At 38.1% G+C, this 15244-nt stretch overlaps 1 protein-coding gene across 1 annotated transcript in view; it reads right to left on the bottom strand.

Annotated features, from left to right (window-relative positions):
* ASB7 (ankyrin repeat and SOCS box containing 7) overlaps positions 1 to 15244 on the bottom strand; it is a 47614-nt gene that overhangs the window by 26634 nt on the left and 5736 nt on the right. The window contains exons 3-4 of the mRNA XM_030873110.2: positions 13524 to 13648; positions 11356 to 11617 (exon numbers count right to left, since the gene is read on the bottom strand). Of these exons, the coding sequence (XP_030728970.1) occupies positions 11356 to 11566 (211 nt within the window). The 5' untranslated portion in view covers positions 11567 to 11617; positions 13524 to 13648. The remainder of the gene's footprint in view (positions 1 to 11355; positions 11618 to 13523; positions 13649 to 15244) is intronic.

The raw sequence follows: 15244 nt of genomic DNA, 5'->3' as shown, positions 1-15244 counted from the left end.
TCTGTCTCCTCTATTGTCCCTCTTCTTCCCTTTACTACCATTTTTTTTCTTTGTACTATCAGAACATTTTTTAACATTCCATTTTAATGTCTCCATTGACAGTTTAGCTATACTTCTTTGCATTATCTTTTTTTTTTTTTTTTTTTACTGGTTACTCTGAGACTTGGAATATATAAACTGAACTGTTCAAAAACATTACCAGGATTTGTACAGAGGTTATTATAAGCTTCCCATTTGTGTCTAAAAGCTCAAATACTTTTGGACATTACAAAATCCTAAAAGCAGGAAAGTCAGAATTTTACAAAATATATGTATAAGCATTATACCATAATTTACTATTTATGTGATTACTCTTCTTAAAAGTTTTAGAAAGCACCAAATGCAATTAGCTAAGTTACACAGGCACAGGCACTGCTTGGAGTTCTAAAAACCAGTTATGCATTGTGCCATGTTATTATAGGAAAAAAAAGCAACAATGGAGGAAATAAAAAATCTAGACAAAAACCTAAAACTTGACTAATAATTCAACACAGAACAAAGAGCCAGAAAGTCAGATGGTATAATGTTCCCAAACAGAATTTCCCCAAGTAATATTACTTTTTTGTTAATGAAAAACTAAAAATTTAGAAAAGCATCAAAGCAAAAACCAGCATTCTCTAATAACTACTGTCAACACTGATGATAGACTTCTTTCAGCTTTCCTTCTATACATTTTAAAAAATTACTCGTAATTGTAATCATAGTCTAATTACTTAATTTTTCCTCTATATTTGGGCACTGAAAATGCCTCCATTTTTAAAATTATATATAATAAAGGGTAAAATTTTCATACAGAAAATAATTCCTGTACTTAAGACTGCTTCCTTGGAATAAATTAATAGAAGTAGATATATTGGCAAAAAAATCTCCCATTTCTCAGGATCTAACATACTACTAAACTTCTTTCCACAACTGCTTTAATAAACTTCTACCATCAATGTTCCTGTTTCATCACATTTGGGATTACCATTTGTAAAATCTTTCATTTTTGAAAAGCTAAAAATAATTTCTCACCATTCTGCTATGGATTTTTCTAATCACTTATTTCTTTCATTTATTTTCTTGTGTTTCATCAAGAGGATTTTACCTACTGTACCAAGAGGAGAACTGAGACACTTATCAGGTGTCTCATCTCAGGTTCCTCCAGGGATGTGTTTTATGGAATTAACTTCTAGAGCTTCAGCTGACCGCCCTCCAGGTCAGTCTGCATAAACACTGAATCTGAAGATAAATAAACACACTAGCTAATATAGGGTCTCTTAATGTTACTCTCTTGAAATGTCCAGTGTAGTATTAGAATTTTCAGAAAGATTCAAAATGGGAAAATGAATATAGTAATAGTGGGTTTCTTAAAATTCACACTCTTATAGTAGTGACTCTTCCCCATAATTCCAACAGCACACTAACCTGGTCAGAAAGACTACCAGGATTTGGACAGAGGTACTATTATATGCATCACATTTGTGTTTAGAAACACTAATATTTTTGGACATTATAAAACCCTAAGTGTTCATCATTTTGAAGCAGGATACTTGAAAGTAAAGCAGCAAAATATCACTTATCTGCATAGGCCAACATTTTGTATCTACAAGGTCTAATATGTCTACTAGTCACGTGTCGCTACTGAGCACTTGAAACGTGGCTAGCGTGACTGCGGAACTGAATTTTTTGTTTGCTTTAAATGTAAATACAGGCACATATTTTATTGCACTTCACTTTATTGCACTTCAGAGATACTGACTGCAATTTTTACAAATTGAAGGTTTGTGGCAACCCCTCCTAGATCAAGTCCATCGGTGCCATTTTCCAACAGCATTTGCTCACTTTCTGTCTCTGTATCACATTAGGATAATTCTCAAAATATTTCAAACTTTTTCATCATTATTCTACTTGTTATGGTGATCAGTGATCTTAGATGTGACTATTTTAATTATTTAGGGTTGCCATGAATCACGCCCATAATAAGACAGCGAACTTAATCAATACATGCTGTTATGTGTTCTGACTGCTCCACCAACCAGCCGTTCCCCAGTCTCTCTCCCTCTCCTCAGGCCTCCCTGTCCCCTGGGACACAACAATATTGAAATCAGGCCTTTAACTGTTCAAATGAAGAGTCACATGTCTCTCACTTTAAATCAAAAGCTAGAAATGATTACACTTAGTGAGGAAGGCATGTTGAAAACTGAGATAGGCCAAAAGCTAGGCTTCTTGTGCAAAACAGGTAGACAAGTTGTGAATGCAAAGGAAATGTTCTCAAAGGAAATTAAAAGTGCTAATCCAGTGAACACAGGAATAATAAGAAAGCAGAGCACCCTTTTGGGTGATATGGAGAAAGTCTGAGTGGGCTGAATAGAAGATCAAACCAGCCATGACATTCCCTAATTTAGCCAAAGTCTAATTCAAAGCAAGGCCCTAACTCTCTTCAATTATGTGAAAGCTGAGAGAGGTGAGGAAACGTCCAAAGAACAGTCTGAAGCTAGCAGAGGTTGATTCACGAGGTTCCAAGAAAGAAGCCAACTCCATAACATCAAAATGCAAGGTGAAGCAGCAAGTGCTGATGTAGAAGCTGCAACAAATTATCCAGAAGATAATTAATGAAGGTGGCTACACTAAACAACAGTGTTTCAATATGGATGAAACAGCGTTATATTGGAAGAAGATGCTACCTAGGACCTTCATAGCTAGAGAAGAGAAGTCAAAGCACGGCTTCAAAGTTTCAATGTTAGGAGTTAATGAAGCTGGTGACTTTAAGTTGAAGCCAGTGTACATTTACCATTCCCAAAACCCTAGTGCCCTTAAGAATTCTACCAAATCTACTCTGCCTGTGCTCTATAAATGGAACAACAAAGCCTGGATGACAGCACATCTGTGTACAACACAGTTTACTGAATATATAAAGTTCGACGTCGAGATCCACTGCTCAGAAATAAAGACTCCTTTCAAAATATTACTCCTCATTGACAATGCACCTAGTCATCCAAGAGCTCTGATAGAGATATACAATGAGATTAATGTTGTTTTCATGCCTAACACAATATCCATTCTGCAGTCCATGGATCAAGGAGTAATTTCGACTATGAAGTTTTATTATTGAAGAAATACATTTCCTAAGGCTACAGCTGCCATAATTAGTGATTCCTCTGATGGATTTGGGCAAAGTAAATTGAAAACTCTTTGGAAAGGATTCACCATTCCAGATGCCATTAAGAACATACATAATTCATGGGAAGGGGACAAAATATCAATACTAACAAGAGTTTGGAAGAAGTTGAGTCCAACCCTCATGGATGCCTCTGAGGGGTTCAAGACTTCAGTGCAGGAAGTAACTGCAGATTACTTAGCAAGAGAACTAGAATTAGAAGTGGAGCCTGAAGATATGACTGAATTGCTGCAATCTCATGATAAAATTTTAACAGGTGAGGAGCTGCTTCTCAGGGATGAGCAAAGAAAGTGATTTCTTGAGATGGAATTTACTCTCAGTGAAGATGCTGTGGAGGTTGTTGAAATCACAATAAAGGATTTAGAATACTACATAAACTTAGTTGATAACGTAGCAGTAGGGTTTAAGAGAATTGACTCCAATTTTGAAAGCAGTTCTGCTGTGGATAAAATGCTATCAAACACACTGCATGCTACAGAGAAATCATTCGTGAAAGGAAGAGTTAATCAATGGTGGCAAACTTCATTTTTGTCGTATTTTAAGAAATTGCCACTCCAGCCTTCAGCAACCACCACCCTGGTCACTCAGTAGCCATCAATATGAGGGAAGATCCTCCACCAGCAAAAAGATTATGACTCACTGAAGGCTCAGATGATGGTTAACAATTTTTTAGCTATAAAGTATTTTTTAACTAAGATATGTACATTGTTTCTTTAGACACTGGGAAACCAAAAAATTCATGTGACTCCCTCTGTTGCAATATTCGCTTTATTGTGGTGGTCTGGAACCAACCCTCAGTATCTCTGAGGTATGCCTGCTGCCACACGTGCTATAGACAGCACAGGTTTAGATTAAACTAAAGAGAGCCTCCCTTTTTTTTTTCCTTTTGGAATATAGCCAGTATTAGCGATTCAAGTCAAACTTGCTCATTTCCTCAATGAAACTGGATTTCTCCCAAGCAGCAGCAAGCGTACTTCACATACCTGCTCCACAACCAGGCTTCCCTCTGTGGTCACATGGCTGTCACCACAGCACAGAGACAGGCAACCTCTTAGCTCTGAGTTTTGAAAGCTCTGTGTGATCACTCATTGGTGGTTTCATGGTGCAGGTGTACACATTTAATTATAAGATCTGCTCCTTTAATGTACTTGAGATTAAAAATTTCTGGTAGGGTAAATGGCTGACATTAAACATCTATATCCTTTCTTCTTTTCAATTGCTTTGGCTATCTTTCCCCTGCTCATTCAGTAAATGACAACTCTTTTTTTTCTTCCTGATCCTCAGCCCCCAAACCTATTATTCTTAATTTCTTTCCCTCTCACCTCATAGCCCATCTATCAGCACATACTTTTGACTCCATTTTCAAAATATATCCAGAATCCGACCACTTCTCAACACATCCACTGCTATCATGTAGCCCAAGCCACGAACATCTCTCACCTGAGCTATTCCAAAGCGTCCGGACAGGTTTTCCTACTTCTCCTCTGCTCCTCCACAATCTATCTTCCTCAGAGCAGCCAGAGTGAGCCCTTAAGTAAGTTCATATTGTTGCTCAGTTGAGAAGTAGTCAATGCCACCCCCATTCTCACTCAGAACAAAGTCCAAAGTCTTTTCCATGCCTTCTAGGAGCTACAGAACATGTCAGCTGACTCTCTTTAGCCCTGTTTGCCCCCCTCTCCCATTATTCTGCTCCAGCTACCGTCTTCCTGGCTTTTTCTTGAAAGTGCTAAGCATGTTCCCAGCCTAGAGTTTTTACTTTAACACTTTTACTTTAACACTTTTCTCCCAGATACACACATGGTTTGGTCTTCGTTTCTTTCAGGCCTCAGCTAACATGTCACATTAGAGGCATTCCCTGAATACCTAATTTAAAACAGAAGCCTGTACCTCTTTATCCCTTCTCTGCTTTCTTTTTCTTCATGACTTGATATCATATATTTACTGTCAACTACTGAAATGTAAGTGCCACGACAGCAGGGACTTTGTTACTGTATTCCCAGCCCTCAGAACAGTGCCTGGCACATAGCAGTGCTCAATAAATACGTGTGGGGTGCAAGGAAATGAGGCTGCAGTCCTGACCAGGCAGCAGTGCCTGAGGTCTTGGGCCCTTTCACTAAGCTCCCAATACTACACCCAGTGAGCTTTCTACAACACACAGCTGTTTCTCCCACTCCTCTCTGTCAAATGGCTCACCACTGTCCCCCAAATAAATGACCAGATATGCTCCAATCATACTGAATTTTCTTCAGTTCCTAAAACCAAACATGCTCCCTTTCTTCTTCAGCCCTTTACTCAGTGTCTTCTGTGTTTGAAAGAACCCCACACCTCCACCCTTCCAGCACCCCATGCAGCCTCACCTTTCAAGAACTTGATGCAATCCATGCCTTCTCTAGTAAGCCTTCCATGCCACTCCCACCACCTTTGCCCCAACAAATGGGGTGGTCTTTTATACACGGCGCTTAGCTCACTCTGCTGGGACTGCATTGTTTTCTTACAGGTCATACAGAATCATGGTTAAGACAATGGGTTTGAATCCTGGCTCTACAATTTATGAAGTGAATGACTGTGAGCAAATTACTTACCATCCTGTGGCTCAGTTTTCTCAGTGGAAAAATTACTACTTACCCTCACAGAATAGTTGTGAAGAATTAGGCTGATACTAAATGCTCAACAAATGTTGGCTACAAATCCATCCACCCACTAAACTATGAAGTGCCAGAAGGCGAGCACAATGATTACGTCCATATCTCAGGGCCTGGCCAGAGCATGGCATACGTTACATGCCCAATAAATATTTGCTGAATAAATATAAGAATAAGTGACCAACTGGCCACCTCATCCTCATCTAACTATCTATATGAATTCTATCTCAGGCACAGAGGTGGGGGAGGGGAGAGAGAGGAAAAGAGGAAGGTGAATCCTCGTTTCTTGTGCATTTCTTTGCTCACTTTCCCATATTTGAATCTTTGACTGCATTTCACCTTAATGTCCATCACAAAATAAACGTATTAACAGGAGGGGATCAATCTAACTGGAAGTTTATAAGCTCTTAAAGAAACTGTGGTTTAAGGAAAAGAGCAGGTATGATGAATTCAGGGACTTTTCTAATCCCACCTGGCCCATTTTCAATCAACATTTTTTAATAAAAAGAAAAGGATCAGGGGTTTCCCTGGTGGCGCAGTGGTTGAGAGTCTGCCTGCTAATGCAGGAGACACAGATTCGAGCCGTGGTCTGGGAAGATCCCACATGCCGTGGAGCAACTGGGCCTGTGAGCCACAACTACTGAGCCTGCGCGTCCGGAGCCTGTGCTCCGCAACGAGAGAGGCCGTGATAGTAAGAAGCCCGCGCAGCGCGATGAAGAGTGGCCCCCGCTTGCCACAACTAGAGAAAGCCCTCGCACACAGACGAAGACCCAACACAGCAAAATTAATTAATTAATTAATAAACTCCTACCCCAATATCTTCTTTAAAAAAAAAAAGAAAAAAGAAAAGGATCAGCCTTGTCTCTGTAAGGCTGGGGAACAATTATTTTAGATAACTGGTGTTTGTTTCCTCTTTCTCTCTCTCATTGAGAACAGTACAGATACAGGTTCTGTCCTCATGAAGCCTCAGACTAACAAGAATAGAATTAAATAGAATACTACAAAAATAATTTATTATGCTTGTGATAGGAACTACAATAAAAAGGTACAGAGCCCGATAGTATCACACGATAGAAGGATCTGACCAAGTCCAGATGGTAAGGGAAGGCTTCCCTGAGAAAGTGTAGGGAGAGGTGAGGGAGAGGCAGGCAGGAGCCAGGCGAAGGTGGCAGCAGTGCAGGGAGCAGAGGGACCCCAGCAGGTCCTGGGCACACGCCTCTGAGCTCAGTGAGTCTGAAAGAATGCAGATGGGCTGCGGCTCAAAGACAAGCTGGAAAGATATCGCAGAGGAGCAGACGCTGCAGGGCCGTGTAGGTCACATTAAGGACTCAATATTGTCCCAAGAGAAGTGGGAAACCACCGACGGATTTTAAAAGGAAATATTTTAATTGCCATTTTTAACAGATCACTCCATTTAGAGACTGGTTGGAAGGGGGCAGGACTGGAAGCAGGGATGACAGGGACATCATAACCGTCCTGGTGAGGAACAAGGTTTCCTTGCCCAAAGGTGGGGCAGTGCCTCCAACGAAAGGAAGTGAAAAGATCTGACAACTATTTAGAAGGATGGTTTCTAGATTTCTGGCACAGCAGTCATAGGCTGTAGTGCCATCTACTGCAAAAGAACACGGTCAAAGCAGCAGCTCATGCTGCGCTGTGTTGTGAGCCACAACTGTGGAGAAGCTGAACAGGCAGCTGGGTACACTGGTCTAGAAATCAGAAGCCAGGCCTAGACTAAATACAGAGGAAGTCTAAGCATCACATGTGGCCAACGGGAGCAAGGAGGAGGAAGTCTCCTCTCCTATTTGTGTTTCCAAATTGATACATAATGTGCTATTAAAAACTACTCCCTGAATCTCTTATTGTACTAGGGTAAAAGGAGGAAGTAAAAGGTGCTATACAAGAATAAGTGAGGGGCTTCTGCAAAATATGTAATTTTGTTGTTTTACAATTTTATATGGAAATGTAAAGTGCTAAGAATAGCCAAGACATCCTTAAAGAACAAGGAGAGGAGATTTGCTCCCCCAGATATTAAAACGTATTAGAGAATAATAATAATTTACAACAATATTATACTGACCCAGGGATATAACAACAGACAATAGAACTAACGGAACCATGTGTATATAAAAACTTTATACCTGAGTTGGCAAGACATAACAATGAGGAAAGAAAGGATGATTTAGGCTACCTTTATGTATGCAATTGTACCTGACCACCTCATGTTATACACCAAAACCAATTCTGGATAGATTAAAGACCTAAATGCCATGAAACATTTTAGAAAAAAATATAGGCAAATAATGACCCTGTGGTATGATGTACAAGACACAAAAAGCACAAACCATAAGCCAAAAGAAAAATACAGTTTACCTACTTAAAATGCAAACTCTGCTCCCAAAAAACAAGCAAAACAACAATGTGGAAAAGCTACAAGCTGAGAGAAGACTGTTGCAACATATAACTAACAGCAGAGAATACATAAACAACTCCTACAAGTCATAAGAAAAAGACAAGCAAGCAGCCCAGTCTTGCAATGCTTTGTTACTCATATGTCATTTTCGGGAAAAAAGGAGGCAAGCAAATCACACAGAGGAAGAGCAAACCACTTAGTGATACACTCCTGGCAAAGGCAGGGGACTGGGCACCCTCCCACCTGGTTAAGGGCAGAGCCATTAACAACCTTCTTTGGAGGACAATTTGTCAATATCCAACAAAACAACAACAACAAAACCTAACAACCCTTTGATGTGGCAGTTGTACTTCTTGGAATTATCCAAGAGATAAATTCACATATGTAAAAAGATTAGTCAAGGACATTCTCTGTAATACTGTTTCTAGAAGCAGAAAAATGAAAAATTAGAATGTCCAACAATGGGGAATAAGTTTAAATAAATTACATCTATACAATGGAATCAATGACAAGGATCTATCACTTAGAGAAACTGTTTTGTAAAAAAAATCAAGATGCAGAACAGACCATTAACAAAAGAGAAACAGGCTAGAAGATGGAGGGTGGAAAATATGCACACTTATATGCACAGACTATCTCTGCAGGGACACAAAAGAATCCAGTAAGAGTGACTGCCTCTGGGAAGGAGAGGAGGGGCCAGTGCTGAAGAGCAGACATTTCCCCCTCACTGAACAGTCCGCATCACCTTTCGTTTTGTTTTTAACCATGTATATATATGTATGTGTTACCTTCTTAATAAAATGTCCTACTGAGAAAATTTCATCCACTCAAAAAATAAAAAAGAATGGTTTAAACAAACGATAGTATATCCATACTAATAAATACTATATCTAGCAGTTGAACAGAGTAAACCTATATGTATTAATACTGAATAGGTACAAGGTTCCTTTTTGGGGTAATGAAAATGTTTTAAAATTGGCTGTGGTAATAGATGCCCAACTCTATGAATACACTAAAAGCCACTGAATTGTACACTTTAAAAGGGTGAATTGTAACGTATGTGAATTCTATCTCAATAAAAGCTGTTAAAAATATCTATACACACATACATACACAAAAAGAGAGAGGGGGATGGTGAGGAAATAGGATTCAGCAAACTGGGACCAGAGGCCGAATCCGGCACACCACTGGTTTTTATAAATATAGGTTTATCAGCACATGGCCACACTCATTCATCCACATATTGTCTATGGCTGCTTTCATGCTACAAAGGCAGAGTTGAGTAGTTAACAACAGAGACAGGAGGGCTCGCAAAGCCCCAAATCTTTACCATCTGGCCTTTTACAGAAAAAGTTTGCCAACCCAATATTTAAAAAGTCTTAAGTTATATACAGCTGAGCAAAAACTAACAATTGCAGAATAATACAGTCAGTATGATATCATTTATGTTCTAAAAACCACACACAACACAATAAGACATATTTTCTATAAGTACATTTAGGAAATGATCTAGAAAGATAAGGACCAAACCAAACTCATACCCATGAGTTACGTCTGGGCAGGGGTAGGCAGATAAGGATTGGGAGTTGGCCAAAGGGGACTTTGGCTTTATTTGTAATTTATTTGAAAATGTATTTTATTTGTTTTAAGGAGACAAGTTCATACATTACCTGAGTAATTGAACTTTCTTTCTTAATTAATATTTAAAATATTTTAAAAGCAAGGCTGGCAGAAACAGAAAAGTAACAGGACTAGGTAGAATTTAAAAATGTGAGTTCTGATCTTGGTCTTAATATTACTAAGCACTGCCAGAATTTTAAGTATTCTGATCCTACACCCACTTCTTAGTTTTTTCAGCTCTTTCTCCTGGCATTCCTCTTACATTTCTCCTTCGTTGCCTTCAGAGCTGAGGTTTTCAAGTTTCAAGGTGAAATGAGATATGAGCAAGGGTGGCAGGGAGGGATGGAGGATGGCTACAAAGGAGGCACAGGCTAGCAAATGGTGGTGTCCTGTCAACAGTCAACTATTTCGGGGATATAATTCTTATTTCAGGGCCACTCGGATGTGTGATGATTCCTAGTCTCAGGTATAGCAGGACTTTGCAGTAAGTCCACGCTCATAGCCTTTGTATTCCTATCTTCACATAATTCACAAGACCCTAATGAGAGCTGTGTGACTTCTAACATTTTCTGTACTTCAAATTAGTTTGCAAGTAAGTTTGACTAGTCTTGTAACAAAGTACACCATAGAAATGGAACTAAATGACTGTTAATAAGCAATCCAGGCCCTAGAATGGTACATAATGGATCCTGAGTCCCAACCAAGCTGTTTTACACCATAATTTACAAATAATATGGGTACAAATGACAAAATACACTTGTTCATCTTTAGGAAAATAAATTAAGTGAAAATATAATGGGAGAAAAAAGTAAACTACTTTAAGACAATTATTAGTTACTATTAATTACAGGAATGGACAGTTTTTCAAGCAAAAACATTAAATGTCAAATGTAGTTTCCAACTGCATATGTTTACACAAAATTAGACCTCAGCTAACCAATCTTGTAGGATACCTAGAAACTATGTACAATTCTAGAAAAGGCAAGTGCTCTAAAACAGTAATAAAAGCAACTAAAATTTTTTTATGAAGAGGTAAATTCAAAAGGTAGGGTATCCTGAAGGCCATGGTATTATCAGGGGGCCTGTGTCAGCTCAGTTAGCTTGAGCAAGTCTCAAAAGGGGGAGCTTGAGCAACTTTCAGTTGTTGGGACCACAGCCACTTCTGCTTCTGAAACAAAGCAACTTGACAACCTGAAGAAGGGCTGCTTTTGGTTGAAATAATCTGGGGAAATCTGGCTGTATAGAAACTAGAGTTACAAGGGGAAAAAAGCACATTCAACAAACTGATTTTTTAGACAATCTGGTTTTAAACAAGACTCAGCATAATTTTAACACATCTTCACAAAGGAGAGAATAAGAAGTAGAGTATTAGCAAAAAGAAGCATTAGAAATTATATACACAAGCACTCATATATTTTAAACTAAACAGAATTTCATTTTAAGTTTCTCCTTGGGAAAAAAGGGTTTGCTTCTAATAAACTCACCTCCATGTTCTAGAAATACTCGAACACATCTTTCCTTTCCTCTTGCTGCAGAGAAATGAAGCAGGGTCCAGCCATTAGCATCCCGGCCATTTGGAGAATAGCCTTGTTCTAACATCTTTCGTACCGTGTGAACATCCCCGGCAGCCACTGCAGCTTGAATCTGCAACTCTTCCTGGAGTTCAGGGTTCCTTCGACAATGGTGGTGTAACATCCTAGCTGAGTCCACTTTTTACAAAGGATTCATTAGGTCACAGGGATCAGCCTTGAAGGGTAGGTAGAATACATAAAATTTAGAATACTTGACACCTGACAGTGTGTTCATTAAATAGCACAGAAGTTTCCATTGCTAAATCATGTAAACTTTAGTGATGACAGTTCATACTACTATAACAAATTAACATGTATCAGTTTTGACCAAAACTTTCAGTTATTTCCCTAAGATTATAAAAGATTTCAGAAAGAAAGTGAGGCATAAAGCCCTAAAATGCCAAAACAGGCAATTTCTTCTGCAGCCTTTTGTAAACTCAAAGCAAACACCAATGAACACAACATTTATTTTAGGTAAAATGGAAAGTGATGCTAGGCAGCTGAAGATGGAGACAACAGAGGAAGCAAATGAGTACTTGTCTTAGGAGTTCGCATTTACCTGATGCACACGGAAAATTTAAGTTATAAACAATTCAAGGATTCTATCACAGATCAGTGAGTACATATCGAGTATCAAATGGACAATTCATAGATTAGGACTAAAGACCTCCAGCTATGAGAAGTAGTCTAAAATTTTAAAAAAGCAAAAACCTTTAGGCTGGTCCCCTAAAGTATTTCAACAATATTTTATTTTTAGCCCCAAAGAGTGGAAAGTTGGGGGGAAGGGGAAGTGGGTGGGGTTTAAGTAAATTAGAGGAAAATGTGTAGATTATATTTACTTTCCTTTTGTTTCTGTCTCTTTCTATCCTTCCCACTTTATGTCCTCTGAGGCACGATTTACTACTACTCTTTTTCTGCCACATTTCTTTTGTACTTTTTTAATTTCCATTTTCCAGAAGTTTTATTCTACAAATACTCAAAGTAGCAAGATCATACAAAATATTTAAAAACTAAAGGAATCTAATCAATCTGTTGATTAACCACATGAAAAAGGTAAAAGCAGTATACAGAATTCTAACACTCTCTAATAGGTCACAAACGAGGTGTGTACTCAAACTCAATGTAAAATGAGATCTCCTTCATGCAAACAGGGAAGTCCAAACTGAACTGGTGAAAAGTTACATCTTATATGTGTGTATACAAAAACTTTTTTAGTGCATTTTTAAGCTTTTAAATACATACAGAAACTTAAACTACATAATTCTAGGAAGCCATTCCATCTGGGCTAACTTTAAGGTATAGATTAAACTCACCTCCTAATTAGTAGCTTCCACTTCTAAAAATAAAAAATTATGTGAAAGTCCTTTAAAGACATTCTGGTCTCATATGTAGGTTAGACATCTTGGGATAATCTTGTTACCAATAATAGTTTACCTTGTAAAACTTCTCCTTATAGACTGTACAAAGGTCAACTTAAGCCTAACTTAGGTCATAACTTAGGTCATATTATCACAGCTTAATAGTATAATCACATATCCTACCTTGTTTCATACATAGAAAATGGTTATTACAAAACTCCTAAGTATCACTACTAAGTAATGTAATTTAAAAATATCAGGCTATCTCCTCAAGGAAAATTGGGAAATTAGAAATTTCCTGACAATTTGTTTTCTTAATAAACGTGATTTCCCCCATCTCTTCACTTACTTTTTCAACTGACACTAAAATTAAGTCTCTTGTCTTAGAAATTTTAAAACCAAGAATCCTTTTGGAATAGGTTTTTGCTTATTTTTAGCATTATAAGGAAAGATGAAGACCATTAGAAGGAGTTAATAGAAACTACTACCATATACTCAAAACAATCATCTTTAACAGATTTTTCTTTTTTAATTGGGATGATCACCTTGGCACTTAAGGCATACTATGCAAGGAAAAAGATTCAAACAATATCAAAACAAACCTGGATTTTCTTTTAGCAAGTGCTGTGTTTAGTATGAATTAGGTGATCTGAAGGAGAAATAAAAGCTAAATGGATTTTCCCCCAGAACAGCACAGATGACCTATGACCCTCAGTCACTTACCTTACGGGAAGAATGCCCCTTTTCCTGATACGTGGATCGCCTAATAACCATTGTGCACATACAGCATCGTGAGTAGGGGGCTCAGAGTGTGTCCAGATTCCAGTGTCAATGAGCTCTTTCTTAACCTAAAAACGAATGAAATAACAATCACGGGAAATTTTCAAAAAAAATAAAGAAACATAGCTGCCTGAGTAGTCTACCTTTTGATGAGCTTATATTTTAGCACTTTACAACAAACTTACAGAGCAAAGAAAGAACTTAAATCAATGCTTAGAAAAAATGATCTCAAATCTACATTAACCCGCAAGGTGGTACAGGATATGACTTATTTTCAGGAATTTTTTTTTTTCTAAAAAGGCAGGGTTTTTTTTTTAATGAATAAGGAAAATAATAAATCACACACTTGGAATTTGGATGCAAACACAAATTCTTCTTTTTGCTCTATTCAAAATATATTTTCAGTACTGAATTACTTTTTAATTGACATCGCAAGTTTCTTACTCTTTCTAAACAATTAAAATGAGAATATATCTGCATTCAATACAATAGGTGGCCAGGGTCAAAATGAAATCTATGACAACTAAAAGGAGATTTTCTTTAAATGCTGGTTCTTCATACATGCAAAAGGCATCACGTTAATAATTTTGAAACTTTTTTATTCCTTTATGCATACACCAAACTAGGTAAAAGATTAACAGTCTTGCCAGCTTCTCCATATGGATTCTGAAAAAATTCTCTACAACTAAAAGAATAGGGATCTTTCTCCATGTCAGATAAATCCTAGATCTGTGAATTCCATTAAGGTTAAGAACACAGGCAAAGTGACTTCCATGCATTACACCAGAATCCCTCTAGGAATTACTCACTGGGAGAACTGCCACCCCATCCCAGTGGGGTGGATGTGCTAATAAGCCCTCCATCACTTAAACAAGGAATGGTCAAGCTGCCTGGCAACCTGATGAGCTATGGAGAAAAGTGACAGTCATAGGTGGTGGTGGCTACAGACCAGAATTTTCAACCAATCCAAATTAGTATGGTCTACTTTGAACCTTTCCTCTTTTCACACCTTATTTTTCCTTGTCAAATTTCTTCAAGGAAGGCCAAAGACTTTGCAAACATGCACTTGGAAATAAATAATATTTGGTTTAAAACTCTGCTTAACACTTCTAACTGAACTAGGCATGATCAGAACAACTCCTACATGGCAAGCTGTAAAAAATGCACAGTTATCCTTACAGAAATGGCTGATTCTAAGACTGGGCAAGAAATATAGAAGATGAGCCTAGAGCATCTCACAGTGCCAAAAAGCAAGGAAGTGCTCCAAGAAAAATGCAATGATGGGGGTATGTCAAAGGGACACAGGAGCCAACCAAAAGAGCTCTCAATAGCCAAGATGGAACAATTCGAACAAGAAGATAGTCAAAGTACTATTAGAGTCTAACCCAAAGTACAGAATAAATATCAATAAGTCTGTATTGATATAAATAACTAATTAAATTTTTAAAGGGGGAGAAGAAACAAATCTCCTGTGCAAAATTCCAAATAATTTGTGTAAATTCTCTCCCCTCAAGGAGGTGGAGCACAACTCCTCTCTCCTTAAATGTGACTTCCTTTCAAAGAGGATAGTATGGGGGAGGGGGGAAGAAACTTTACAGTGGGAAACCTGAAAAACACTGCCTCAGCCAGGTGATCATGGTCAAAATCAAGAGTGCCAAGTCATG

This window comes from Globicephala melas, chromosome 2, assembly GCF_963455315.2.
Source record: "Globicephala melas chromosome 2, mGloMel1.2, whole genome shotgun sequence".
NCBI lineage: Eukaryota > Metazoa > Chordata > Mammalia > Artiodactyla > Delphinidae > Globicephala > Globicephala melas.
Note: the sequence above shows the minus strand (reverse complement) of the source record. Positions and strands in the feature narration are given on the sequence as shown.